Here is a 27,117-nt window from a genome sequence, read left to right as displayed (position 1 = left end):
CATCGTGAAAATGAACTGCTCGCGCCAAAACGCACCAAACCACACGGTTTGCCCAAGTGCAAGGTTGGTGTAATTACCATTTTACCAAAGTGCGCGAAGCAGACGGAAAGCGCTTCAACGAGCGCGAAGTTCGCGGCAAGCTTCCAGGTAGCCATTGCGAGCAGCGGAGTTCGGCGCTGCAGCACTTCCACAACTTGCAGCCTTTACATCAGTATTACAGTCGAGCAAGATAGGTGACGAGATTATCGCTGAAATACTGCACTGCGACAGCCTCTGTGGCCCTCAAGAATGTTGTGCTCCACGAGAAGCTTGAAAACATCCACATCACCTGTCTGAAGCTCTTCGAGGGTTGGGACACCGAGTTTGGTAGCTTCTGAATCGACGTAACAACTACATAATAATAATAATAATTAATAATAATAATAAAACTTTCGTGCTGCCTTGTACTGTCGTCCGAATGTCGTTTGCCATTCCAGCAACCTCAAAATGGTGATGGGCGGCTGTTTGACATGCTCAACTAGCCAATCAGAATGCGTGTTTGGCGTGAAAAAAAAGCGTTTTTTGGAATCAGAGCCAGCGGATACTTCAGAGTCATTTTGCATCCGAGGCAGGAGCCGCAACAGCAATTGTGTCAATGGCGTCAATGGCGTCGCAGTCCGCTGCGTCCTCCTCCTCCGAGGCGGAGATCGCCGTGCCGACGCCCGCGCCCACGTCGCCTGCCGTGTCCACCAAAGCCAGCGAGAACGTGTGCATGTGGACGCAGCAGAGCTCGGACGCCTGCGACTCGCCGCGCTCGTGCTACGACTGCCTCAACTCGTCGCCGGGCGACGGCGTGCAGTGCGTCATCAGCAGCGCCGGGCTGTGCACCACCATGGCCGACTACGTGTGGCAGGAGGACTACCGCCGCAACAGCAGCGCCGCCGCGCCGCACTACTTCCCGTCCGCCAACACGACGTACTGCGAGGACGGCGACTCGGTGTGCACGGCCTGCGCGGCCGACCAGTTCGTCAAGTCGGCGTCGGGCACGACGGACCCGTCGCAGTTCTGCGTGGGTGCGGGTGGCTGCGTGTGCGTGGGCTTCTGCGAGTCGCCCGTGTACAGCTCCAAGGTCAGGAGCGAGTACTGCGCCACGCTGAGCGCCACGTCGACCGTGAGCGTCATGGGCGTCTCGGTGGACGACATCGTCACCATCGTCATCCTGTGCTTCACCATTCCCGTGATGGCGTACCTGTGGTGGGTGCGCCGGCTCCACAAGCGCCGAGAAGCACGCGAGGAGGCCTACCGCAACCGGCCGCCCGTGAACGGCCCGCTGCTGCCGCTCGTGGGCTGGAAGAAGTACTGCGCGGATCTGATGGCCAACCAGACGGCGATCGTGGGTGCCGCCGCAGTGGGTGACGCTGTGGCGACACCCACATCGGCGGCGACGGAGACGGAGGATACAGGCAATGGAGGCTCGGCGTCGACCGCGCCGCTCACCAACCTGCAGGTGGCGACGCTGTCGATCGAGTTCGAGGACCCGCAGCACCCGCTCACGGCCGTAACGAGCACGGGTCGCCGCCGCTCCAGCATCGACAATACGAACGTGGTAAGACCGCGGCCGAGTCAGCCCGTCAGCATTCACGAGGGCGACGAGGATGAGGAGGTGGACGTGCGCTCGACGCCGTATGCAGAGTTGGAGGACCGCACAGCCTAGGTGCAGTAGCTGGAGTTAATATGAGTGCGTGTGTAGCTGTGAACGAATTTGCATGTGTGGTGGAGAGCCTCTCGGCGGAGAAGACACGCACGCGGAAGCTTTTGGATGGCAGTCAGCGCGCGGCCTTGAAGTGCGCTTCAACGTGGGCTGATTTCGCACCAAACCTTCCCGCTGGGGCAGACCTCAACAAGGGCAGACCCCAACGTCTTCATCAGCTCGGCCCAAGCCTCGGGGTCGAGTCGCAAGGCGAACATCGGATCGAGCGCGCTGGCGCTGGCGCACCTGGCGCGATAGATATCGGAGCAACGCCGACTCAAAATTGTGAGAAGCCGACCTCCTTGAAGTGGCTTACTACCGATGACTACACTGCTCTCATATAGCCCTTGGTCTGTACGCTGCGTTGTTGAAGACCAAGCAATGGCAGTGTCGTCACGCGAGATTCTCCTGTGCGTCGACCGTGTGCGCTGCCCGCTTCTTGTCTAACAATGAGGGGCTCGCGTCGACGTCGTTCGCATGAGAGACAACCACCGGTTGTGTGGTTGCAGTCCTGAGAAGCTTACGGCTGGACGCGTCCGCCGTCATCGCCGTGTTCGTCCTCAAATCCGGTGCATATGCATGGTCCGTCGGCGATTCGTCCGCGCGCGCATTTCATAATCGCTCGGCAGGTCTGGTCAGGTCTCCCTTGCGCGACGAATGGGTAGCGGCCACTCTTCACTGCTAGAAAGTCTCCGTAGATGACGGGTCGAAATGCGAGCACGTCGGCATCGACGTCGGCCGACACGGTCAACGCCTCGAGCTGCAGCTGGAAAACGACGACGTCCGAAGAAGGCGAGTGCTTTCTGGAGCCGCGGACATGCAGTGAATGTCTAGCGGATACCCACACCACCGGAGAGGTAGACTCGCTGATCTCACGGCACTTGGCAAAGATGAGACCGAGCTAACGTGTTTTGGACAGACATGCGTGCTCACTGAACAGGGCATCTGCTTAAGCGTCGAGGAGTACGAAGAAACGCTGTCGAGCGCAGGCGGCACCTACTACGTGGCGGGGAACGCAACGTACTGCTCATCCAGCCGCAATTCATATTCTACCTCGAGCAACATCAACTGCGTGCTGCTGTATAGCTGCGAGTCTTCAGCCTGGCTCAGCTACGCGCGAAAGCGCCTGCCTCTCATTGTCCTCGCTGTAGGCGGGAGCACACCCGAAGGCTGCAGCTTCGCAACAGATACCGTCAACGCTGTTACCGATGGTGGAGCCGAGTCAACCTCGGACAATTCCCGAGCTGCTTCTTCCGCCGCCTCAAGCAGTAAGGACACCCTATCCAGCGACGACAAGTGCACTTGGTACCAGAACACGACGCTGTGCAGCAAACCGCGGAGCTGCTACGACTGCCTCAACACGCTGACCGACAGCGGCGGCGCGTGCACGATCACGCCCGACGGATACTGCGCCACGTTGGCCAGGAGTTACAACTACAAGCTGGACTTCCGCAGCCCAAGCAGCAGCGGCGCCGCCAACGGCTACTACTACCCGTCGACCAACACGACGTACTGTGAAGCCACCGACCAGGCGTGCACGCACTGCAGCGTCTCGAGTTCTGCCAGCAACTCGGCGTCCTACTGCGTCGGCAGCGACGGCTGCATCTGCGTGGCGTTTTGCCAGTCCGCGGACTGGGAGGCGACGGTGCTGGCCGAGAAGTGCTCGGCCTCCACGTCCGCCACGAGCTCGAGCCTGTCCGCGTCCGAGTTCCCGTGGAAGACCTTCTGCGTCTTCCTCGGGCTGGCGGTGGCGGTGGTGCTGGGCGTGATACTCGGCACCTGGCGCGTGCGGCAGTTGGTTCTGATCCGCAGGCGAGAGGCCGAGCGCTGCCGGCGGTCCGAGATGCGGCGCTCCACGCTGGAGCTGGAGCTGCCGGCCTGGAAGGCGCTGCGCGAGGAGCTCATAGACAGCAAGGTGGACCCCGTGGGCGAGGGCCGCGGCCGGCTCAGGCCGATGGCAAGTTGAAGTTGAAGTGTACCTGTCACTCTGGCGAGGGGCACGCAAGCGTTTCTGTCGTTTTGGCTTGGTTTCAGTATTGGTGGGAACGTAATCATGATCGCCAAAAAAAGGGACAAAAGGGACCGTGAAGGGGTGTTGGCCAATGGTAGCGTGCCAGTCTGCGAGGGCAGGTACGGTATCAGCTATGCGCTTGGGATTCACGTAATCTAACAGAATACTGCATTGCAAACCATACTGGGATTTACCGCTCTAGTCCACGAGGATTCGACTGGTGCTATAGCCGGGTCCCTTGCCTCGTCTATGATGGACCGCATCACGTGGTGCGTACCAATTGAGGTGCAGATTGTGGCACATGTGTTCGCAGCCTAATGCATCCATCGCCGTCCGGCTCGATCTGCTCGAGATCAAGTGACACATCAAGTGACACCACAGCCGCCGAGGGCGGCGCGTCAGGGTTAGACACAAGAGCCCTCGCTCCGCCAGTCGCGCGTGGCAGGCCAGGCAGGCATCCCGGCAAGCTCCCGCCTGCAGTCCAGCGTTTCCTCCCTCTCTGGACCCCCGTGTCCAGTGTCCAAACCTCCCCGACCGTTACAAGTCCCCTCACATATTCTTATTCGCGCGACTAGCTACAGTACAACACAGTAAGTCAATGGACACCACGGCCCCCTCCACGTCCAGCGGTCTCAGCAGTATCAGCGGCTCCGAGACCGTCGACGCGAGCGTCCAGAGCTCGGCCGCAGACGACGGCAATGCCACGACCGTGGGGGACGCGGACAAGAGCGTGAGCTCCAACGCCGGCGACTCGTGCACGTGGTACGACGACGGCGAGTGCTCGCGGCCGCGCACGTGCTCGGACTGCCTGAACGTGCTGCTGTCCTCGGACGAGTGCGCCGTGGACCCGAACGGCGCCTGCGTGAGCATGAGCGACTACGAGAGCTACCTGGCCAATCGCTACTACTACACGCCGATGCAGCGCTACTTCCCGTCCAGCCAGTACACGTACTGCAGCGCCAACGATTCGGTCTGCGCCACGTGCGTGCAGCAGTGGAATGCCAACTTCGAGACCTCGGGAAGCGCCGGCATGTCCTCGTACTGCACGGGCGCGGACGGCTGCGTGTGCATCGCGGACTGCGAGATCCCGGACTGGCAGGACACGGTCATCAACGACCAGTGCTCGGCGAGCGGCAGCGGGGACAGCGCCGACTCCGGGACGTCCATGGCCACGCGGATCACGGTCTCGATTTTCGTGGGCGTCGCAGTGGCCGTGCTGCTGGCGTTCGCCACGTGGGGGGTGCGCCGATTCGTCAACCGTTGGCACGGCGAGCCTGGCGGTAAGTTGGTTGTTGCAATGGGTGGAGGCCCGCAGCAGGAACTCATTGTTTTGTTGTGTGCTGGTATGATGCAGTTATTCGCCGTGAAACTCGAACGAGGCCACGGCCGCCACCGACGGGCCCGCAGCTCACGCTGACGGGGTGGAAGTCGCTGCGCCAGAACCTCATCGAGACAGAGAACGGCTTCGTGAATGGCAACGGTGCGGTGGCGCTGCAGCGCAACGCGGACAACGGCTCCTTCGCCCCCGCTACGACCGAAGTTGGACCGGAGATCAGAGTGGAGCAGAGCGAGGGATTCCGGTCAGCGTCGCCCGGCGAGTTGGAACGGGGCGCGCACGAGACTGCGCCGCATGACAGAGCCCACGTATAGCGCTGAGGGCCAGCCATCATTATCAAGCCGCTAGCCACAATCAAGACAGCGCGAATCGTCCAACGTCGTGCTGTCAGCAGTTATTGAGACGGAGAGGGGCTGGCCTCCCGTCTTAACCCGTAAATGTAAATATGATCACTTGTAAACGTCCCCCTCGGAGCTCAAGAAGTTAATTGAACAGCGACCGCTGTGTCGAGTGATCCGTGGTGCCAAGACGGACAAAGTCTATCAGTGATAGACAGACTTTCACTGAACCCTACAGATGTGTGCCATTTTGCGCACATTCGGCTGGATTCTCGCCGGAGTCAGAGTTTTGAGCTGCTCCGCACCAGCATCTGCTGCTTGACTGCTGTTTGATCGAGGTATGGACGAATACTAACTATCCGTACAGACTGCTTCGCGAGCACTCTGGCAATACCTTGCTTACCAGACCACCGCGGAGCGACGACGCCTATTATAATATGAACGCTTCGCACTCGTCTTCAGGCTCAACTTCGTCCGAAGGTGACAATGTTGGCGACGTATCCACACCCGTGACCAAGACAGACAGCTCGAACACTGCCGACTCGTGTACTTGGTACGCGGACGAGAGCTGCAAGCGACCGCGCACATGCTACGACTGCTTGAACGTCCCGATCTCCAGCGGGGAGTGCGCCATCATGCCCAACGGCATGTGCGTGAATCTGGACGAGTACTCGCACTTTTTCAGCACTCAGGAGGAATTCGGCATCTACTACAAGTACTACCCGTCCAGCGAATACACGTACTGCAGCGCTGACGACGCGGCGTGCTCAGCATGCAAGTCAACGTGGGTCGGAGACTACAATAATGAAAGCACCATCGAAACGCCGTCGTATTGCACAGGCCTCGACGGCTGCTTGTGTTTAGCTCGGTGTGAGCTGCCCGATTGGGCATCCTCGATCGTGGCAGACCAGTGCAGCCCAAGCGGCAGCACCAGCACGAAAAGCCATACCTCGACAGCAGCTCGAATCGGCTTTGCGCTTGCTATGGGTATTGCGTTCGGTGTCTTGCTTGGAATTTGGGCCATCAAGCTGCTTCTTCGAGGCCGGGGTAATGGTCGAGGTCGCGGATCTTACCTCCCTGGTACGTTGCGTTGGTTGTAGCACCAGCTCATGGAGAATTCGAAGCTCATTGTTCTTGTTTGTGCCATTGCTTGCAGCCGTTCGAGAGACTTGGACCGTGCCACGACGCTCGCCTAAAGGACCGCAGCTTGAACTGACCGCTTGGAAGGAGATGCGTGAGAATCTCATTGCCATCGAGCAGGAAGCCTTCGGAATACGAACCGAAGCGTCCGCAGTCAAGTCACAGTCACGCAGCGAAGACTCAGCGGTAGCAGACGCATTGGAGGAAGGAGACGCCTACCGGGCAATGTCGCCGAGCCAGACTAATGCGCGGCGGCCCGGAGACGCGAATCGATTGCAGTCTTAGTTCCCGCTTCAGAAATTACGACAGGTATCCTGCGACTTCAACTAGTGCAAGGCGCACGCAGCACCAGTATTCAGCGTAGACGAATTGGTTTAAACGTTTTAACACGGAGTGAACAGCGCCACTAGTTTGTTACTTACTGATGGATATGACAGGCCTCCTCCGACACACTGGTGTGGAGATCCATCACTGACGAGTCGTCAATGGCGACAAAAGGCAGCAGCATTCTTGCACGCGTGGAGCGCTGTGTCTGAAAGTGTCATGCTGCCGCAGGTGATTTACATGTACGACGGTGAAACTGACGGTCACTTCTGTAGGCAGATTACACCACACTGGACTGGTGCTAGAGCATTCACTTCTACTGTCATGTGCGCCACCTTGCCGCTACAAACGTGTTGTACCGTCAAATTCGTGTGATGAGATGGACAAACTTCACAGCAAGAGATTGGACGAACGGCGAGTTCACCTCATCGCAAATAGCCAAATGCCAAATGACCGTCCAACGTTTGGTCAAGAATACTTGGCAGTGCTGAAGAGTTAACACAAGATCACATCAAAACGGGTGTGCTTGAGATCTACATGTACTGGTGCAGCGGACCGCAACGACGTTGTTTCCTCGTTTCGGCGCTAGAACCGCGCGATTAAACCGTTTCAGCCGTTGCGTGTTTCTGCAAGCTGAAGATGCGCGAAAAGAGACAAGCGCAGCCCATCACCTGTACTAGCACCACTATGTGCTCCTATCGGAGCCAGTCGATGCACAACAAGTTGTCGCCGCAGGCACTCCACAAAACAAGTGCGCCCGAGTTACCTCGGTGCGATGGCCACGCATTGAGATTCCTCCGCTGGGAATGCCACCGCAAAGTCGAATTTGCTGTCCCGGACCAAGATGGCCTCCAACTCCACCTCATCGTCGGGCGATGCTGCAGGCGACGCCGCCGTGTCCAAAACTACCAGCTTCGATGCGGGCGATTCCTGCACCTGGTACGCTGGCCAGAGCTGCTCGCAGCCTCGGACGGGCTACGACTGCCTCAATGTGCTGCTGTCGACGGACGAGTGCGCCATCGACCCCAACGGCGCGTGCGTCAGCATGTCCGTCTACGAAGAGTACTTGGCCGACCGAGAGTACTACGAGCCTCTGTCGCGGTATTTCCCGGCGTCCAACTACACCTACTGCAGCGCGAACGACTCGGTGTGCTCGACTTGCATCGCCGAGTGGACCTCCAACTATGACACGACGGGAAGTACCGGAACCAAGACGTACTGCACGGGATCGGACGGCTGTGTTTGCGTGGCGGCGACGGAAGCTCCGGATTGGAAACAGACAGTCATTGCAAACCAGTGCGATAGCTCGAGCGCCGGTGCAAGCAGTTCGGACGAGTTCTCGTCGGGCACGCGGATCTGCATCATCTTGGCTCTGTGTGTCGGTGGCGTCATGATCTTCTCCATCTTCGCGGTGCGGAGGTGCATCCGGTTAGCTTCTCGAGTTCCAGGTGCGTTTCATAGCGATGGATATCTCTCCAGTTGGCGGGAAAAAAATAACTTATCGCGCTGTGCTGCCGTGTTTTCCATTGCGTTGTAGCAGGGTCTGGTTCAGCACATCACGCTCCGTCGGGACCTCAGCTCAGTTTGGCCGGCTGGAAGTCGCTGCGCGAGAAGCTCATCGAGACCGAACACAGTTTCGTCAGGGGGGACACCACCAGACTGGACGCGACAGCTCGTAGTGCCGAGGCATTGGCAGAAGCACCCGCTGTCACTGTCGAGGTATGCACTGTCGCTCCTCCCCGGCGGCCAGAATCGCCTCCGCCGTTCGAGGCCCAGTACATGATGGCTCCAATGTAGATCTCGGCCAACTACCGAGACCCAGACCTGACGAGCAGAAAGAAGCACGTCGCGAATATTTTTTATTGCTGTGATACCAGCTGAAGAGCTCACACACCTCAGGCATGGTACTTCGAAGGAATGGTGCTCACCTAAAAGTGCGAACAAGACCACTACTGCATGCTTTGACGTGTGCAGTTGGCATTGCCAGTTTGACATCAGCTGGAAGTGGAGGGAGAAACGTACAACCTAGCAAGTGTGATGTGATGCAGTCTTCCACGAGCCTTCGAACACAATTTGCCATAGCGCTCGGAAAACACGACACTTTCTGGATTCAAGGAAGTCATGATGACTCAACGTAAGTAACCTGCCCCAAAGGCGTGCAGGGGGAGAACTGCTCTGGCGATCGCCAAGTTGAGGCGATAATTTATGCCGTCGAGTACCGAAGGATATCCAGTAGGGATAATTTAGGCCCTGGTTTCTCCGTCGGTGTCTGGGTGTGGGGATAAAATGCGAGCTGACATCCATCCCCACGCGACATTTTCTTATACTAGGAAATTGTATGGATATTCTGCTTTGTATCTCCAGACCCATGGCCTTACTGAAATCTTACAATACTATAATAGTTTCGTAGGCGTCCTCGAGGTACATGTGCCTACGGATGGACGATGGTTTTCAGTAGCGTAATGGTCTGGCTTGAGCATTAATGGTACACATGCAGACTGGCACTACATGTTCTTCAACCAAAAGATTGGATGAACCGCGGGCATGTTCACCAACCTCATCATTTGATCATGATGAACAACAGGGTTTGAAGTCGCACTGTAGCAACCGAGATCAAGTACTACATGTAGAGTCAACGCCGATGGAGTTGGAAGCCCCTCCCCAGAATCATACACATCATACACGTATAGTGGTTCACCTTACAAAACCCGACTGGTGTGACTGAAGGCGCGGTTAGATAATTTGGATTAGCAAAACGAGTACCAACTTATGTCAAATTCGTGGTTTCGCACTATAGCGTCATAGATGAAAGGCCTGTACAGGCCACACGTTATCGAATGGCTTTCAGGAAGGTACTGTAGATGCCAATGCGGACGGGGTCGTGGAAGCGTGTGCGTGTTGCCCAGCACTTGTGGAAACGCATCTTGTCTCTTCAAGTGAAACAGGTTCAGGGTCTCATTGGCGACTTCCTTGTGGTAGACGTAGGATAACAGCTTTGGCAAATTTACTTAGTTTCGCTCCCCCCATACACAATATAAGCAGCGGGATACAACTTGCAAGCCCAACTTGAACAGGCCCTAGGAAAGGTTTGTCGTCGTGTAGCTACCGCAGCTGAAATACCTAATGAGGAAACTGTACCCGATGTACTTGCCGGAACCGGGTCCCTAATAATGACCATCATTCACACTTGTTTACCAGTTCCCTCGTCTTTTGTCATTTTCCCCAATGTCACACTACAAAAACGAGTGCAACTGCAACCGAGGTATTACCTAGACTAAGCAAAAGCCATGCACCCGCTCCATAATAGAATCTGCTTCGCCGGACCAAGATGGCCTCCAACTCCACCTCATCATCGGGTGATGCCGCAGGAGACTCCACCGTGACCAAGACGACCAGCTCCAATGCGGGTGATTCCTGCACTTGGTACGCTGGCCAGAGCTGCTCGCAGCCTCGAACGGGCTACGATTGCCTCAATGTGCTGCTGTCGACGGACGAGTGCGCCATCGACCCCAACGGCGCGTGCGTCAGTGTATCCGTCTCCGAGTCTCTATCTCGATACTTTCCCGCATCCAACTACACCTACTGCAGCGCGAATGATTCGGTGTGTTCGAGTTGCATCGCCGAGTGGACCTCCAACTATGACTCGACGGGAAGTACCGGAATCAAGACGTATTGCACTGGATCAGATGGCTGCGTGTGCGTGGCGGCAACGGAGATTCCGGATTGGGCTCAAACTGTTATTGCGAACCAGTGCGACGATGACTTGGGAAGTCCACTGGAGACCTCGCCGGGCGCGCAGGCACGCATCATTTTGGCCCTGTTCGTCGGTGGTGTTGTGCTCCTATCGATCTTCGTGGTGCGGAGGTGCAAGCTGCTAGCTTCTCCGGGTGCGTTGAAACTATCTCGCCGATGCTCTGCAAAGAAAAACTTCTAACCGTGTTGTTGTTTTGTCTTTGCCTTAGAACCTGACTCGGATCATCGTTCATCGCCGGGAACTCAGCTCAGTTTGTCTGGATGGAAGTCACTGCGCGAGAAGCTCATCGAGACCGAACACAAATTTGTCAAGGGGGACACCGCCAGACTGGGCATGACAGCTCGCAGCCCCGAATCGCTGGCAGAAACTCCAGTCACCACTGTTTAGGACCATAGTCACTTCCGTCATTCCATGAGGGTTTGAATGTAGTAGGGCGAACGAGAGCCATCATTTTTATTTACCCTGAGATCTGAAATCGAAGAAATCATTGAAGATTTTTTATATATCTTAAAAGTCATAAAAGTCGAAGATTCGACTACGCTTACTATAGCCGCCCCCTTGGCACCCTGTTTGAGGAAGGTTGCGGCCACGCAGGGGGGCGTCTCGGTGACGGCGGCCAAGTACTACAACCCTACCATCTATGACACCGTGATAGTCGATGCTGCAGATAACTCGGAACGTGAAGGAAATAAAGGTTTGCCACTGCGGAATTCTGGTGCTTCGTTTTATCTAACGGTCGACAACCACCGCCGTAACTGGCTCGTTCAGCGCTACACCGTGAAGCGAATGCAACGAGTTGACTGAGAGCCGACCTCTGTGAGATGTTTGTCTTGGTGTCAATAACTTCCATACGACATTGCAAGAGGTTTAGAGAACGCATGGCCGAGATGACTCGCGCGGTCAGAATACTGTAGATAGCTTCTTTGTCACGGCAAGCAGCAACCCCAGCCAAGTCGCAGATGACCTCGTTCTACATGTATTATGGATGCACGGTTTGATATGCCTGTAGATTTTCACATAGCATGAATGGTAGAAATAAATGCATAGTCACATATCCGCTTAGCAGGAATAACAGGGATCCTTTAGGACAGACTAATTAATTACTGTAATCATCTCAATTTGGTTCAGTACCAGTCTGGTTCGACCAGACCGGTATTAAGGTTACATGTAAAGTGCAGTAGGCGCTTCACAACACAAGATTAGATGAACGCTGTCCATCAAGCAGAATACAGTAGCACTCGCTGCTGCTATGGCATTTTTCTTGTGGGCCCAACAAGTTGCAACAACCTTGCGCACGCTATTGTATACCGTGTCGGTATACTAAAAATAACGGGGAAGGCAGACACTGCAAAACAAGTCCACTAGCCGTACCTCGAAACGAGGCTGTTCGGACTGTTGACCAAAACAAAACTTGCAGCGCAGAAGCAAGATGGTATCGCAAGCTGTCACCAACTCATCATCGGGTGATGCCGCAGGAGACTCCACCGTGACCAAGACGACCAGCTCCAATGCGGGCGATTCCTGCACTTGGTACGCTGGCCAGAGCTGCTCGCAGCCTCGAACAGGCTACGATTGCCTCAATGTGCTGCTGTCGACGGACGAGTGCGCCATCGACCCCAACGGCGCGTGCGTCAGCGTATCCGTCTCCGAGTCTCTATCTCGATACTTTCCCGCATCCAACTACACCTACTGCAGCGCGAATGATTCGGTGTGTTCGAGTTGCATCGCCGAGTGGACCTCCAACTATGACTCGACGGGAAGCGCCGGCAACAAGGCGTACTGCACGGGTTCGGGCGGCTGCGTGTGCGTGGCGGCAACGGAGATTCCGGATTGGGCTCAAACTGTTATTGCGAACCAGTGCGACGACGGCTCGGGAAGCCCACTCGAGTTCTCGCCGAGCACGCAGATTAGCATCATCTTGGCTTTGTGTGTCGGTGGCATTGTGCTGTTATCGATCTTTGTGATGCGGAGGTGCAAGCTGCTAGCTTCTCCAGGTGCGTTGAAAATACCTCGCTGAGTTGTTGCAAGTTGAAAGTCATCTAAACATGCTGTTGTCTGTCTTTGCATTTAGGACCCGGCTCAGATCGTCGTGCTTCGTCGGGAGCTCAGCTCAGGTTGGCCGGATGGAAGTCGCTGCGCGAGAAGCTCATCGAGACCGAGCACAATTTCGTCAAGGGGGACACGGCCACCCCAGCTGCCACTGTTTAGGCTCGTTGCCACCTCCATAATATGGTCTCAATCCACGTCAGTTTTTTAGTTTACCTATTCATTTTGAAGCGGAGATGGTGTTCGGTTAAGTGCGAGGTACCTTGAAGCTGCGGCACCACCAGACCACTGTGAAGATGTGCGGTGCCATGGGCGGATGTACCATCGCCAGCGAAGAAAGAGTCTCTAAAGTGGGAAACAGTTCGCCATGGCCTCCTCCTCGAGCTCCAACGACAGCTCTAGCGCCGCGGCGGAGGTGACGACACCCTCCAACGTCTCCACCAACGGCGACTCGTGCACGTGGTACGCGGGCGCGAGCTGCGAGCAGTCCCGGACCTGCTACGACTGCCTGAACGTCGGCGTCGTGGGCGACTCGGTACCCTTTAGCACTAGCCTAACCGGTTAACACTAGCCTAAACTTTAACACCAACTAAAAAAAAATATTGTTGCATACGGCAGTGTGCAGTGGGCAACATCGGCGAATGCGTAAGCACTTCGGAGCGAGTCGAGGGAGAATCATACTACCTGGCAGCCGACACTGTCTACTGTGAGTCGTCGGACCCAACTTGTTCCACCTGCCGCGCTCGGTGGCTGGAGGAGTTTGCCTCAAGTGGAGAAGTCAAGTCTTCGGCCGTGTGTTCCGGAGAGAATGGCTGCATCTGCCTCGCAGTTTGTGAGCGGGAGGCAAGGAACTCGCTGGTGATTCAGCACGAGTGTCCGGCCTACGAGAGAGCCAAAGTCGGCAGCATCATGCTGATCATCGCCATGGGCTTCGCGTCGTTCATCGTGTTTTCGATGCTCACCTATTGCCTCAAGCGGCTGTTGAAGTGCACTGTTCCCTGTACGGGTTTTTGACAACTTTACAATTCTTGGGGTTCTGATGATGGTGTTAACGTTTTGGGTCTCATATTTTGAATTTAGGGTTTGAAGTGTACCCGGTGGATTCGTCCATGGTGGGGAGTCGACGTCCGCCCAGGTCGCCTCGTGGTCCGCAGTTGGCGTTGTCGGGGTGGAAATCCATGCGAGAGAAACTGATTGAGACGGAGCATGACAACGGGACACCGGTGGCAGGGCCAGCGGGGGTTATGCGGATCCAGTTGTCGGCGACGGAGGGCACGTCGGTGATTGTCGAGGAAGGGGAGGGTTTCCGCCCTGCGTCACCGAGCGAGCAGTATCGCACTCGACACCCGGAAGAAATTGCACCCGCTCTGGCCATGTTGCGTTAGTTGATACTCGGTTCTCCTTCAAAGCAAGTGAGTGGTGCAATATTTTTAGTGTTCAAGTCGTGGTTTTGCTGAACCTGATGAAAATTCGTACTGTTGGAGTGGATTTCAAACGTTTTGTGTTCCAACTCCTATCGTGATACTTTCTCTCTTGCTTCAGAAAAAATGGTGACAAGATCTTCATGTAGTGACTCACTGAGCGCAGCTTCACATCCACATTTTGGCGACAGATGTGCAGTTGGGTAACAGTCATTATTACGTTTAAAGTGTTTTGTACTCCCAATCCCGTCCGGAGCTTCAAGTGTTGGCGATTCGGAGTAATCTGATGCCAAATCTCTGATGGCCAGCAATTCCAACGGTTTACTGTATTGCGAAGTATGATTCACTGCCCATAACGAAAGTTCCCATGGCACCGAATCCACACGAGCAGGGATACTATACGCCTTATCATGTATTCTGTCGCCAGTTGTGTCAAACCGAGGAATCCGTTCGGAGATCACTAAAGTGCTCCCCGACGCGTTGCCATCCAATGGGTAATCCAGATAAATCGACCATTTCGCTGCAGGTGACAACATACAATGATACGAAGTGATCAATGTATCCGTGATGAATTGTATGCCAAGCACGCAATTATCGCCCTACGATGCCGCTATCGCATTCCGTGACTGGATTAAAATACAAGCCACGGTAGGTCTGGGCAACCTTACGGTATCTGGTGACAATATAGTTAAAGTTACGGGATGATCTGCAACCTTCAATATTACTCACTTAGATTATTTGGTTCGTGAATTCTTTTACCAACACGTCTGAATACTCAAGATCAAACTGGCGGGCAAGGGAGGAAAGCTTGGCTGCGAGGGCAACCAGCTTTCGAGCAAGTGCAGCTTAGCCGAAGCCTGGGCGTACGATTCGGCTCCGTAGCCGAAGTGTCGACCTGAACTGACTTTCGCGGCTTGCAGCAGCACAAATGCGCGCGAATACATTCCTAGGTGAATGAATGCTGGTGCGATGCATGAGAACGTCTGCTGGTCAGTCACACCCTCTCGGATATCTTGCATCAAAATCGTAAGATTCACATTTGTCCCCATGTTTGCCGGCGCAACCGAAAAACGCTGAAACCCGTTTGTAAGGCGAATAAACGTCGGGTATTCTTCTCCAGGAGCATTCCCTGGGAGAGTACCGAGTGGGAATTTGGTGATTGTCTGTCGAATAGGAAGCCACACTGCACTCGGTAGATTGGCAACACACGCCGCTAATGATCCCAATATATCCTCCTGTTTTGTGTTGATGATTCCAGACGTAGACTCTGTAGAGGTATCAGACCTCAATGGTCCAGTGTTTAGATCCAGATTGCTGGTCGACGCCGCAGTGCTATCTTTTGGATCCATAATACCATCCATTATCATCGTAAAAATCTGCGTACCAAATTATCCGTTTTGCTGTTGGCGTCCACTACTCTCTGCCATGATGACTTTCTCCATTACTGCAGTTTGTATCTGTGTCTGCCATTTCTTCCAATTTTGACAACAGGCAAGGCAACACCACCGTCTTGCAGGACTCGATATCTCCACAGGAATCCAGAAACCCATAACAATCATCGCAAGAACTCCCAGCCGCACCAAAAGTATCCACACGACGAGATGAATGAGCTCCCACTAAAGGATACGCGTCCGAAGGAGCGATGTCTCGCTTGCCAGTATCCTTCGTGATGGAAGCGCTACTCGTACGATATTGGAATTGACACGATGGGAGGAGTGTCAAGCGTAGGTTGCCATAAGCTCTGTAAATATTGAGCTTGTCACGGTGCGCGAGTCCAGCAACTCAACACGAATCTGCACGAGCAATTGGTCCCGAGCGGATCGTCTCTGACTGCGCTGTCGAAGACGCAGCAGCGTCGTTCTTCGGTTAGTTTGGAACCACCAACGCGAGACCTCAGTGTTAGCTGCAGTGGATTCTGGAATTATCGGCAATATGTCCTTCGGGTTGTATCCGTCGAAAGTAGTGTAGACCACCGGAGGGTTAGCGTCGTATTGGTGCAGGTAAAAGGGGTCCAACTGGAACACCGACGACATTTGCAGCTCTAGACAACTGCGCGCTGTCGCACACAAGTGGGTCAGCTCTCGGTGCAACAAACTCGGACACCATCGAAAATCTTGAACTGGGGTCTCCAAACTGAACGTGGTGGCTAGCAGAGGAGGACGGTTAAATCATCCCGGCGATATGTGGCACATTCACACGTGTAGTTGAAGCTGCTGCGGAACGTTAACCATACGCGGAATCTTTGGTTGACACCTCTGGAAGCAGATGCATTGACCTCATGATCTCGAGTTGCTTGCCAGGAGACGCTCTTTGGGTATGACTTAACAGCAGTTGACGCGCGTCAACAAGTCTGCATTTTAACATTAATTGCGCACTCCTTGACGGTTCACCTGTCGAAGATAGTTGTTTTCAGTTCACCCGCTAGTGTTGTAGCATATACTGCATCCTCAACGTCCGTTACCACGCATACATAGCTCTGTCAAGCTTGTTCCTACTGCGCACTGTGCGCAGCGCACAGACTTTAAGTTCCACTTTAGTTGAAGGCTTCACAACTTGTTCATCTCTTGACGTCTCTGGTAGAGATTCCGCGGAGCGCTGGTTAAATGGATGCGCGCGAGTGTATTGCCACTGGTGATGGTCGAGCTGGCGACGGAGGTGGGGCAGGAAGCACCGGCACACTCGGAGAAAGCGGCCTGTAGCCGTCGCCTTCCTCTACTGTTACCATCGGAGCATCGTCTGGAGCGTCAGCGAGTCGATGACCGAGAAAGTCTTCGTTGCTGACGTTCCGCTCGTCGGCAATTAGACCATTGCGCATCTCTTTCCAAGCAGACAGCTCTAGAGCAAGGCCAGTGGTAGGCTGCCGGCGCACAGCAATACTCTGCGCTAGCGTGTTGTGCCATCGAGTTTCCCTTCCTAAATTACATGAACATCACGTCAAACGCAAAATAGTTAGTACCGTCAACGCACGTTCACAACACAGAAGGAGAAAAAAAAACACTTACGACGAGCACGGGACATTTTGAAGAGCTGCAAAAACGCTGACAGCGCGAGCAAAATGGCTATCACAACAATAGCCGCAATACCGATGGGCGGGATGCTGGACCCAGTGGTATTGTCCGTAGCTGACGAGGTTTCACACCCTTCCGCCACCACGGTCGACTTCCAATTCGGCGACTCGCAAAATGCCACGCAAACACATTCGTTCTCGCCAATACAATACATCGACAGATTCGCTTTTCCAGAATACGCGCCGACAAACTCACCACTCCGGCATTTCGTGCACGTGGCGTCGTCGTATTCACAGTAGGTAGTATTCGTCGACGGGAAATAGTGCGCCGCGCTGTCGGAATACACTCTTCGGTAATCCAGCGTGTAGTCGTACTGGTCGATCGTGGTGCAATACCCCCCGGGGGTGATGGTGCATTTCTGGCCGCTGTAAAGTGCCGAGTTGAGACAGTCATAACAGGTCCTCGGCGTCTGGCACACGGTTGAGTTCTGGTACCACATGCACTCGTCGTCTGCAGCATAGGCGTCTTTGGTGGCTGGCACCGTCTCACTGCTGGACGCCGAAGCGTCAGCTTCCGCCGACGTTGATGACGAATTGGACGCTAGTGGACAAGTGGTGGTCTCGTTGTTTTCTTTCAGATACGCCGCGAGTCTCGCGAGCGTATCGTTCCACCAGGACTCGGATTCGCACACGGCAATGCAGACACAGTCATTGGAGCCCGTGCAGTACACCGACGGGTTGTTGTTCCCGACCGTGAAAGTAGTTTCTTGACAGGAATTACACACCGAGTCATTGGGTTCGCAGTAGGTGGTATTGACCTCTGGGAAGTAATTGTAGTGGATCGGGTACGTGAACGCCGACTGCGCGCGCCGGTAGTCCTCCGTATAGTCATAGGCCGAGATGTTTTCGCACAGTCCGTACGGCGTCAGCACGCATTCCTACATGGAGGTAAAACATAAATTAATTATTAAAAAATAAATTAATGTTTATGCATAAGAAATCCTGTCAGACTTGATGCGAAAAAAAATAAAGAACAAGTGCAGACGTACTTGCCCGTTACTCAGCGCCGAGTTGAGGCACGAGTAGCAGGAGCGCGGCTCAACGACGCACGTGTCGCCGGTCGTCACCTGCTCCCAGGCGCAGTCCGAGGCCGTCACGGCGCTGCTGTTGGCGGCAGAGACAATGGCGCTCGAGGAGCCTGAGGACGAGAGCGACATGCCGTCGAGGGAGGAGTGCACTGCGGGCTGCAGCTCCTTTGCTCCGTGTCTCTTTATATCGATGCGACTGCGATATACTTATGGTGTAATGGACGGTGTTTGAATAAAGTTTGAGGATGCAAGTTATTTGAGTGAATTGGAATATACAGGATCCGTGGTTTGTTGTGGGAGGGTGTGATGGGTACAGTCGCACCGAGCGGGCATTCCTGGTTTATGAGATGGCAGCGCTTCTATACTAAGTAGTGGTGCAGGTATCAATCCAGTGGTCAAGGTAGGCAAGGTCTACAAAGTCTGCTGTTATCTTGTGAAGCAACATCGTAGCCGCACCTCTTGCCAGGTTGATGAGACGATAGCTGGCCGTCAGGGATTGGTAGTAAAATCACGACTAGTACTATACACTACTAATAGTATAGAATTAGTATTAATACAAATTCCAAGTATAGTCATTAGAACTAACATAAACTTAGTAGAAAAAAGCACGATATTAGTACTAAAAACTACTAAAAATCCTACAAAATTCTAGTAAGAAGTTCAAGGTCAATATCACGTGCAATGGGTGACAAACGGGTGGTTGATGAACTGCTCTGTCGTATTGTCCTGCTCATTTTGCGTTTTCCTCCCTGAAGATCGCAAACGGGTCGGATGAGGGGCTCCAAGGTCGGTTGCTGTTTGCTTTATGAGACGGAAACGACGCCGCGTTGCATCTGAGTCCATCCTGTTCATCATACCTGCAGCGACAAACTCATTTTGCAGTCCAGGGCGCGTTCTAACCTCAGTAATAACGTTCATCCGGACGGTGAGCCCTCCCCAGCAATCAGTCAAGGGATATCTGTGTTGGATCAGCTACGGGGGTGGATGAAGCTACTCTCGCGGATTCTGATAGCCTTATTCAAGCAACAGCGAGTCGTAAATCTGGTGTTAGGATTCCGGTAGATACTGGCCGTTACAACCCTCCCCGAGCTCGGGATGCCGTGTGGAGTGTTATTCACATGCGTTGCTCCCCAACAGTTATTCAAGAGCGAGTCTTTTCAACAGGTTCGTTTGTAATGAGCCCTCCCGCACACGTACGAGCAATGAGCGATCCCAGCGTCAGCTAATTCTACATCGCAACGACGAAGAGATTGAGCGGGTGAGGAAATGCGAGCGGAATCTGAGGTAAGGCCGTTTTAGTAGTTTGATTTTACAATTACTAACAGTTGTAGTAATATTACATTCCCATGCATCCAACAATTAGTAAATTAGTATAGTTAGTAAATTAAAATCCTCTCCCGAATTATTAATATTACTTTGGGATGAAACCGATATTACTACCTATCCCTGCTGGCGTTTGTATCACAGCGCCCAATAATGATAACCTGTAGATGTATTACATGTACTGTATCTCTCAAGGTTTTTGAAGTGTCTCTGTGGGTCCACCACCCGATCGTCTCATCGAACGAGCACTCGTCCACGAATCTCCGCAACTGTCGCGTCGTGTCTTCCCGAAAGAGTTTAGTCGGAACACCATGTACAGTACTCATACCAGTCCTCGCACGTGAGAGTTGGTTGACCCAACGTTTTTACTGCGATTCACTGTTCTATTCTACACTGTGGTTTGCAGTCTTAAGAGTACATGTTCACACTGTACAGTACAGACAGCTACCTCGTTGCGATTGCACGCCGCGAAGGAGGCGGACGATCACAAACAAGCATTCGCGAGCAAACCCGTCTCGAAGTGAATCACGCAACGTCATTATCAGTGCCGCAAACGATATTTTCGGATGCCCCGGGGTGAAATCGTCAATGAAGTGAATCCAGCTTTTCCAAAGTTCCGAACGCACAAGTCTAGTGTACCCGATTCGTGCAAGCAGGTAGTTCGGGAACGCCCCAGTATTCCGCGATGAGGTACCGTGTCTTGGGATTCGACGCGACAGGCGTACGCGCTGTATGCACAATGCACTGATCGCCTCAGCGCCAGGCAAGATAATGGCCCGACAGGCTCCTTTCCCGCTTTTTAGCAGAGAACAGTCCACTCGTCAATTAATTTCGCGTTCCTGCTGACTTTATCCACCGAGATACAAGCACGACAACCGGCTCGTGGATCGGACAGGAAAAACTATAACTGACAGGCGATCGCGCATTGTACAGACACTAAAAACTCATTTCGATGGGCCTGAGTGCGTCCTACTCATTCGGCTATTTACCTCGCCACAACAGGATCAAACACCACCACAAGATCACAACAATGAAGTCGCCGACGTCGTTCACGCTGTTCGTGGCAACCGCCACACTTGCCGTCGCCAGCGCTTCTGAGTACTTCACCGGTGACGGCACCTCCTACACGCTTGGCGACACCAGCTCTGGCAACTGCAACATGATGTCGTCGCTCAGTTTCGCCACCACCGACTACGCCGCCCTAAACAACGAGCAGTGGGACGGGCTTCAGCATTGCGGTCGCTGCGCTGAGGTGACTTGCGACGACACGCGGTGCACCGACACGACCACCCCCGTTGTGGTGCAGATCCTGGACCGTTGTCCGGAGTGCAAGCACGGCGACTTGGACCTGTCGCCGTCGGTGTTCAAGACGCTGACGGGGTCGGACCCGTCGCGCTACACGATCAAGTGGAAGTTCGTGGACTGCCCCGTGACGGGCAACGTCAACTACTGCCTGAAGGGCGGCAGCAACAACTTCTGGACGGCCATCCAGCCGACGAACGTGGCGACCGGCATCAAGAGTCTGCAGATCAACGGCAAGGCTACCAAGATGCTGGACGGAGCGTACTACTACCTGCTCGACGGCGCCGGTAAGTCGTCGACGGACCTGTCGAAGGTGACCGTGTCTCTGATGGACATCAACGGTGCGTCGATGAAGGACACCTTGAATCTGAGTGCCGGTAAGTGTACGAAGGGCACCGAGCAATTCGCGTCGACGTCTTCATCTCCGTCGACAACGTCGGTGCCTGCGACTAATACGTCTGCTCCTACTTCCCGACCGACAACAAATCCGGCTCGTACTCCGACGACGACTACGGTGCCCCCCACTGCGGGGCCTTCCCAAACGTCGACGCCCCAAACGCAGTATCCTAGCACGACTCCGCAAGCTCCACCTCAACGCCGGATGCCACTACCTCGTCCTCAATCCAGCAAGATCAGCAGCAGCAGCAGCGAGAGCAACAGTGGGGTGGATACGAGGCCTATCCATACTATGGATACCACTAATAACGGTATGCTTTCCAGGACGTCCGTCAACTTCGATCGCACCCACAAGCTGGTTCAACGGCGACGGTCGCCCCAGCTGAATGCTCTCCCTGGAAAAACAATACTTATACGGCTGCCCAGTCTAGCCAATACCGGTACAGACACCATTAAGCTTTTTGAACAGTACCACTCTTTTGGTTCATAGGGGTTATCATTTGCGTACAGGTTATGTGGTATTGAAGTTAGGGTTTTGCTCTGTAGTATCCTATCCAAAATGATTTTATACCTCTAACATATTTGATAGGTATTGATTGTTTGGGTGTTCGAAAAGCTTAGTGGTGTCTGTAGTCCCTCGTCTAGCCTTCAGCACCAAAAATCGGTTCTTATCACCCATTCTTATGGTAGGATTTCAGTGTCACGTCAAATCGATCTCGCGACTGCACTGCAGTGTCGTGACAACGCACAGCAAAGCATGAACCCAAGCTCCGACTTAAATTGAATGTTGCACCGCTGTTGTGCGCCAGCACTGCACCACATCGTCGGATTGCACGAACACTTTTGCGGCTGCGAGCGATGGCAACCTTTGAACCCGCGGCAGAAGTCCGAGCTTAGCCTTCGAGCGCCATCTTCCTTGACTGGAAAGTCTACAGCAGAGTGAGTTGGAAGTGCCTGCATTCCGGTAGATTCATATGCTCTGGCCCAAGTAGCTCCTGTGTCCGCTTTGTCCATTCATCAGCGTTGCCAAAAGCTTTACCAATTGCCAACTGGTTTGGTAGAGCTCCATCACACGCTGGGACCGTGGTCACGTAGCGTAAAGGCCGGCCACCCTTGCCAGCCGTCACCACTAACAGTAAAATGTATGGTGGTGCTGATCCCTATGGCGTGGCGTGCATGCCTCTCGCACGTATGTACCAACAGGAGGACAAGGTCAAGTGGTTCATTCCGACTTTTTCCATCTGCCAGACGCTTTGCTGCGTTGCTGTGGATAAGTATGAAGCTGTACACTGCGTTCGCCGTGTTGGCCACTGCAGCCACGCTGGTTGCGGCCAAGACCTCCGAGAACGTCGCGCAGCACGGCAGTGGCAGTGCTGACTCGTTCAATTCGACCGTCGGCAGTAACTATGAAGAGACTCCGAATCCGACTGTGCTACCGACCGCGACACCTACAAAAGCCACGACTGCCCCCTCCACTGCTGCCCCAGCGACGACAATTCCCTCGACAAAGCAGAAGTCGAGCTCGTCAAGTGGAAAGGAAGACACGCAGCAGCACTCGTCCGTTGCTAGTGGAAGCGGAGAGTCCCAGACTTCGCACCAAGGCTCGAACTCTGGTAATGGTGACGATAAGACCCCATTGCCAACGGTGCCGCCTACAGGTGCTCCCGTGACGGCGACCCCTCCCATCGAGCAGCAGTCTCGTTCGTCGAGCGGTAGCGACACCGCTCACCAGGAATCCTCGAGTGCCGAAAATGGTGACAAGGGGAGCCACAAGGCTTCCGGTGACAACTCGAACGTCGGAGGTGTCGACGACAAGAAGACCGAGTCTCCGTCAATGACGCCTCCCGTCACGACGGACTCGCCTTCGACTACGGCTCCCCCGTCCACGCCACTGCCAGACTCGTCGAGTGGACATGGTGAGGGCCAAACGATTCACCAGGGGTCGACCTCTGCTAGTGGAAGCGAACACAGTAAGCCGGCCTCGAGTAGCGGTAGTATTGATGGAGTGAAGACCGCGTTACCGACAAATCCACCGACCTATCCTCCCTCCACGACAGCTCCCCCTACGATGGGGTCGACCTCTGCTAGTGGAAGCGAACACAGTAAGCCGGCCTCGAGTAGCGGTAGTATTGATGGAGGGAAGACCCCGTTACCGACAAGTCCGCCGACCTATCCTCCCTCCACGACAGCTCCCCCTACGAATCGTAGTACGATGGGGTCGACCTCTGCTAGTAGAAGCGAACACAGTAAGCCGGCCTCGAGTAGCGGAAGTATTGATGGAGGGAAGACCCCGTTACCGACAAATCCGCCGACCTATCCTCCCTCCACGACAGCTCCCCCTACGAATCGTAGTACGATGGGGTCGACCTCTGCTAGTGGAAGCGAGCACAGTAAGCCTGCCTCGAGTAGCGGGAGTATTGATGGAGGGAAGACCCCGTTACCGACAAGTCCGCCGACCAATGCACCCTCCACGACAGCTCCCCCTACGATGGGGTCGACCTCTGCTAGTGGAAGCGAGCACAGTAAGCCTGCCTCGAGTAGCGGGAGTATTGATGGAGGGAAGACCCCGTTACCGACAAGTCCGCCGACCAATGCACCCTCCACGACAGCTCCCCCTACGATGGGGTCGACCTCTGCTAGTGGAAGCGAGCACAGTAAGCCTGCCTCGAGTAGCGGGAGTGTTGATGGAGGGAAGACCCCGTTACCGACAAATCCGCCGACCAATCCTCCCTCCACGACAGCTCCCCCTACGATGACTCCCGACACCACTAACCCTCCTACTAAGCAGCAGTCAGGATCGTCAAGTAGCGGACATATTTCTTCACGAGGTTCAGCTTCTGGAAGTAGAAATGATGAGACCCAGGCTCCCCACAAGAAGGGATCAAGTTCAGACAGTGAAAATGAGAAGACGCAACCCCCAACAATGGCCCCTACTGATGCACCGACAACGGCCCCTACTGACGCGCCGACGATTCCTCCGATCGTGCAGCACTCGGGCTCGGCAAGCGACAAGAACGATGACCAGACCTCGCAACACTCGAGATCGGCAAGTGGAAAGGATAGCGAACACTCCTCGCAGAAAAACTCAGCGTCGGGAAGTGGGAAGAACGAGGACTTTCAAGCTTCTCGGGCGTCGTCGCAACAGAGCTCGTCCTCTGCAAGTGGCCGCGACGAGGCCCATCAAAAATCTACTGAAATTTCGAGCTCTGGAAGCGCCGGGGGTTTGACGCTGTCACCAACGATTCCTCCTGCCATTCCCCACCTGACGACAGCCCCTAGTACGTCGGAGCCCTCAACCTCGGAGCAGGCTAGCTCTTCGAGGAGCGCCCAAGGTTCTCAGGCATCGCGGTCTGACGCAAACGGGGGAAGTGCTGACGACAAGAAGACGCAGGCACCAACGGTGACGCCAACGAGTACTCCTGGCACAAATGCTCCCGTAGTGACCACTGCGCCTTCAACCAAACAAAAACACTCAATCTCGTCCAGTGGAAGTGATGCCGCTCCATCGACACATCATGGCTCGAACTCTTCCAGCAAACGCGACGAAGCCACCTCGTCTGTATCTAGTGGAAGCAACGAACATCAGGTTTCGACCTCGACGTCTTCAAGTGGAGATGCCAACCGTTCGAGCTCCGGAAGTTCTCACGGCAAGAAAAACTCTTCGCCGACGATGCCCCCCACCGTTTCCCCCGTAACGAAGACTCCTTCGACTAAGCAAAACTCGAGCTCATCGAGTAATGATGACAAGTATAAAAAAAACAAGCGAAGCTCAACATCAGCTAGCGGAAGCGAGGAGACCCAACAGCACTCGTCGAACTCTGGAAATGTCGACGGTAAGAAAACCCCATCGCCAACAATGCCCCCAACTGTAACGAAAACTCCATCGCCAACAATGCCCCCAACCGTAACGAAAACTCCGTCGACAACGGTAACGAAAACTCCGTCGACAACAACGCCCCCAAGTGTAACGAAGGTTCCGTCGCCAACGATGCCTCCTATCGTGACAAAGGCCCCCGTGACGACGGCCCGTCCGACGAAGCAGCAGTCAGCTTCGTCGAGCAGCAGTGGCTCGGAGGGTTCGAGCGGAAGTAATGGAACTCACCAGTCCTCAAGCGCTGGACACAACGACGAGAACAATTCTTCACCAACGATGCCTCCTATCGTTCATCGCGCGACGAAGGCTCCTGCGACAACCGCACCAACGACTACGCAGCACTCGAACTCGTTGAGTGGGAGTGGCTCCAGTCAAGAGAAATCGAGTGCTTCACAGGAAAGTGATGATAGCCACCAGGAGTCGAGCTCTGAAAGCTCTGACGGCAAGACGGCGGAGTCATCGACGATGCCCCCCATGGTCCGGCCTGCGACGAAGGCTCCTACGACGAAAGCCCCCGCGACAACAGCCCCGGCCAAATTGAAATCAAAGGCATCGGTTGTCAATGAGACTGCCCAGGAGACACCGCGTGTCTTCCCTCGGTCGACACCAAGTGCCGACCGTGTTGGTGATGAAGCGAAATCGACGAATTCGAAAGCTACAAGCGAGGTTACGCAGGGGGTTGAAGTCCAGAACCACAGCAACGTTGCCAAGAACTGTGCTATGTAAGAAATTTGAGATTCAAATTACAATATTTTCCTAGTTGCATAATTTCTTACCTTTTGCTACTACTACTACCGGTAGTAGTATAAAAATACGTTAAAATCTAGGTTTCCCAATTCCCAAACCGGTAATTTAAAAATTACGGGATTTGCTAGATTCTTTACTTTTCGTGTGCTCTCTAGAACAACTTCACACCACCAAAATACATGTGCATATAACTCAATTGGACTTTCCATCTCCAAATTGGGGATAGACACGATAGACACGGTTCTTTCTGTAGCAAGAACTCGTTGAACACATCTCGCATTCGCTTTGGAGAGTGTGTGGGTTTGGCGCGATGAAGACTGTCAGAATCCCAGATGGGTCAACAAGGAAGCGCCGCCGAGAAAAGTGACGAAGATAAGAAATAGGTCCACACTGGTGGCGCCGAGTTGGCCACAACTGACACTTACGTAGTATCAGTGATGGCCAAAACTGTATTGCGGGTATTGGCATTTGCAATACCAGTAGAAATACTTTATTGCAAGCGCTCTGGGGTATTGCAATACGTATTACAGCGCCGCCGGATATTGCAGTACTTATTTTCAAGCGATTCCGGGATCCCTTTTCAAAGTGATATCCAAAGGTCCCGCTGATTTACGCATCGAGCGCTTTTGGCGCGAACTGCGAGGCGTGTGGTCACGAGAGCTCGGCCTCCAAATTTGGGCGCGAACTCGTTAGCTGGAGCTGTGAGCAGGTCTCACTTTGGTTTTTGCCTTCTAACCAGCAGACGCCATGGCCCTCCACTCCAGCCCACTTTCGATCGACAGCGTTCCTGGCCTATATCGCAGCGGATGCCAACATCTCACACTCTCCTCTATTTGAATCCGCTGTCGTGAAGATTTTGGATAGCAAGAAGACAGCCTGACATTGGAAGAACGAGCGTTGGTAAAACGCTTTGTCATCAACAAGCCGATACAGGAGGAGACTGGGGCCACTACCCGACGCAACTATGCCGAAAGGCTCCGCGAGCGAAAACGACAGCGTCTGGAGCAATCTGAAGAGTATATTGACCTGCGATTCATTGCAGGGACATCTGCTTCAGCTGAACGCCTATTCAGCAGCGCGAAACATGTTCTTCGATTCACCAGGAAGCGCCTGACGCCCGTGAACTTCGAGAAAATCCTGCTTCTTAAGCATAACCGATTTCTTTGGAGCGCCGACATGAAATCCCAGGCGATGAAGGGGGGCAACGGCAGCAGCGACGCTAGTGTTGACGGGTAGTATTGCAATAGTATTGCAAACAAACCAGGTATTGCAGTACTTAAT

General features: G+C 54.3%; 7 protein-coding genes across 8 annotated transcripts; 6 read left to right on the top strand and 1 right to left on the bottom strand.

The window, feature by feature from the left end:
- Window positions 1–634: 634 nt before the first annotated feature.
- Window positions 635–1,693, top strand: IUM83_19207 (uncharacterized protein; the record flags this gene model as incomplete). The annotated part of the gene is made up of 1 exon (XM_067944251.1): window positions 635–1,693. The coding sequence occupies one exon, from the start codon at window positions 635–637 to the stop codon at window positions 1,691–1,693; it is 1,059 nt and encodes a 352-aa protein (XP_067787627.1).
- Window positions 1,694–2,427: 734 nt separating this feature from the next.
- On the top strand, window positions 2,428–3,695 carry IUM83_19206 (uncharacterized protein; the record flags this gene model as incomplete). The annotated part of the gene is made up of 2 exons (XM_067944250.1): window positions 2,428–2,586; window positions 2,649–3,695. The coding sequence occupies 2 exons, from the start codon at window positions 2,428–2,430 to the stop codon at window positions 3,693–3,695; spliced, it is 1,206 nt and encodes a 401-aa protein (XP_067787626.1).
- Window positions 3,696–4,338: 643 nt separating this feature from the next.
- On the top strand, window positions 4,339–5,390 carry IUM83_19205 (uncharacterized protein; the record flags this gene model as incomplete). Its single annotated transcript, XM_067944249.1, has 2 exons — window positions 4,339–5,020; window positions 5,095–5,390. The coding sequence occupies 2 exons, from the start codon at window positions 4,339–4,341 to the stop codon at window positions 5,388–5,390; spliced, it is 978 nt and encodes a 325-aa protein (XP_067787630.1).
- Window positions 5,391–7,722: 2,332 nt separating this feature from the next.
- Window positions 7,723–11,019, top strand: IUM83_19204 (uncharacterized protein; the record flags this gene model as incomplete). Of its 2 annotated transcripts, none has more annotated exons than XM_067944247.1 (4): window positions 7,723–8,326; window positions 8,419–8,597; window positions 10,630–10,765; window positions 10,841–11,019. In XM_067944247.1, 4 exons carry the CDS (start codon window positions 7,723–7,725, stop codon window positions 11,017–11,019), a joined length of 1,098 nt encoding a protein of 365 aa, XP_067787629.1. The 2 variants fall into 2 exon arrangements, with proteins under 2 accessions (XP_067787629.1, XP_067787628.1); XM_067944248.1 differs by having other exon boundaries at window positions 8,416–8,597.
- Window positions 11,020–12,061: 1,042 nt separating this feature from the next.
- Window positions 12,062–12,840, top strand: IUM83_19203 (uncharacterized protein; the record flags this gene model as incomplete). The annotated part of the gene is made up of 2 exons (XM_067944246.1): window positions 12,062–12,626; window positions 12,704–12,840. The coding sequence occupies 2 exons, from the start codon at window positions 12,062–12,064 to the stop codon at window positions 12,838–12,840; spliced, it is 702 nt and encodes a 233-aa protein (XP_067787625.1).
- Window positions 12,841–13,045: 205 nt separating this feature from the next.
- IUM83_19202 (uncharacterized protein) lies at window positions 13,046–14,063 on the top strand (the record flags this gene model as incomplete). Its single annotated transcript, XM_067944245.1, has 3 exons — window positions 13,046–13,213; window positions 13,297–13,678; window positions 13,759–14,063. The coding sequence occupies 3 exons, from the start codon at window positions 13,046–13,048 to the stop codon at window positions 14,061–14,063; spliced, it is 855 nt and encodes a 284-aa protein (XP_067787624.1).
- Window positions 14,064–16,698: 2,635 nt separating this feature from the next.
- IUM83_19201 (uncharacterized protein) lies at window positions 16,699–18,323 on the bottom strand (the record flags this gene model as incomplete). The annotated part of the gene is made up of 3 exons (XM_067944244.1): window positions 16,699–17,012; window positions 17,102–18,044; window positions 18,156–18,323. The coding sequence occupies 3 exons, from the start codon at window positions 18,321–18,323 to the stop codon at window positions 16,699–16,701; spliced, it is 1,425 nt and encodes a 474-aa protein (XP_067787601.1).
- Window positions 18,324–27,117: the final 8,794 nt, after the last annotated feature.

This window comes from Phytophthora cinnamomi (assembly GCF_018691715.1).
Source record: "Phytophthora cinnamomi strain GKB4 chromosome Unknown Contig59, whole genome shotgun sequence".
NCBI classification, from domain to species: Eukaryota; Oomycota; class Peronosporomycetes; order Peronosporales; family Peronosporaceae; genus Phytophthora; species Phytophthora cinnamomi.
This window is presented reverse-complemented; position numbering and strand designations above follow the sequence as displayed.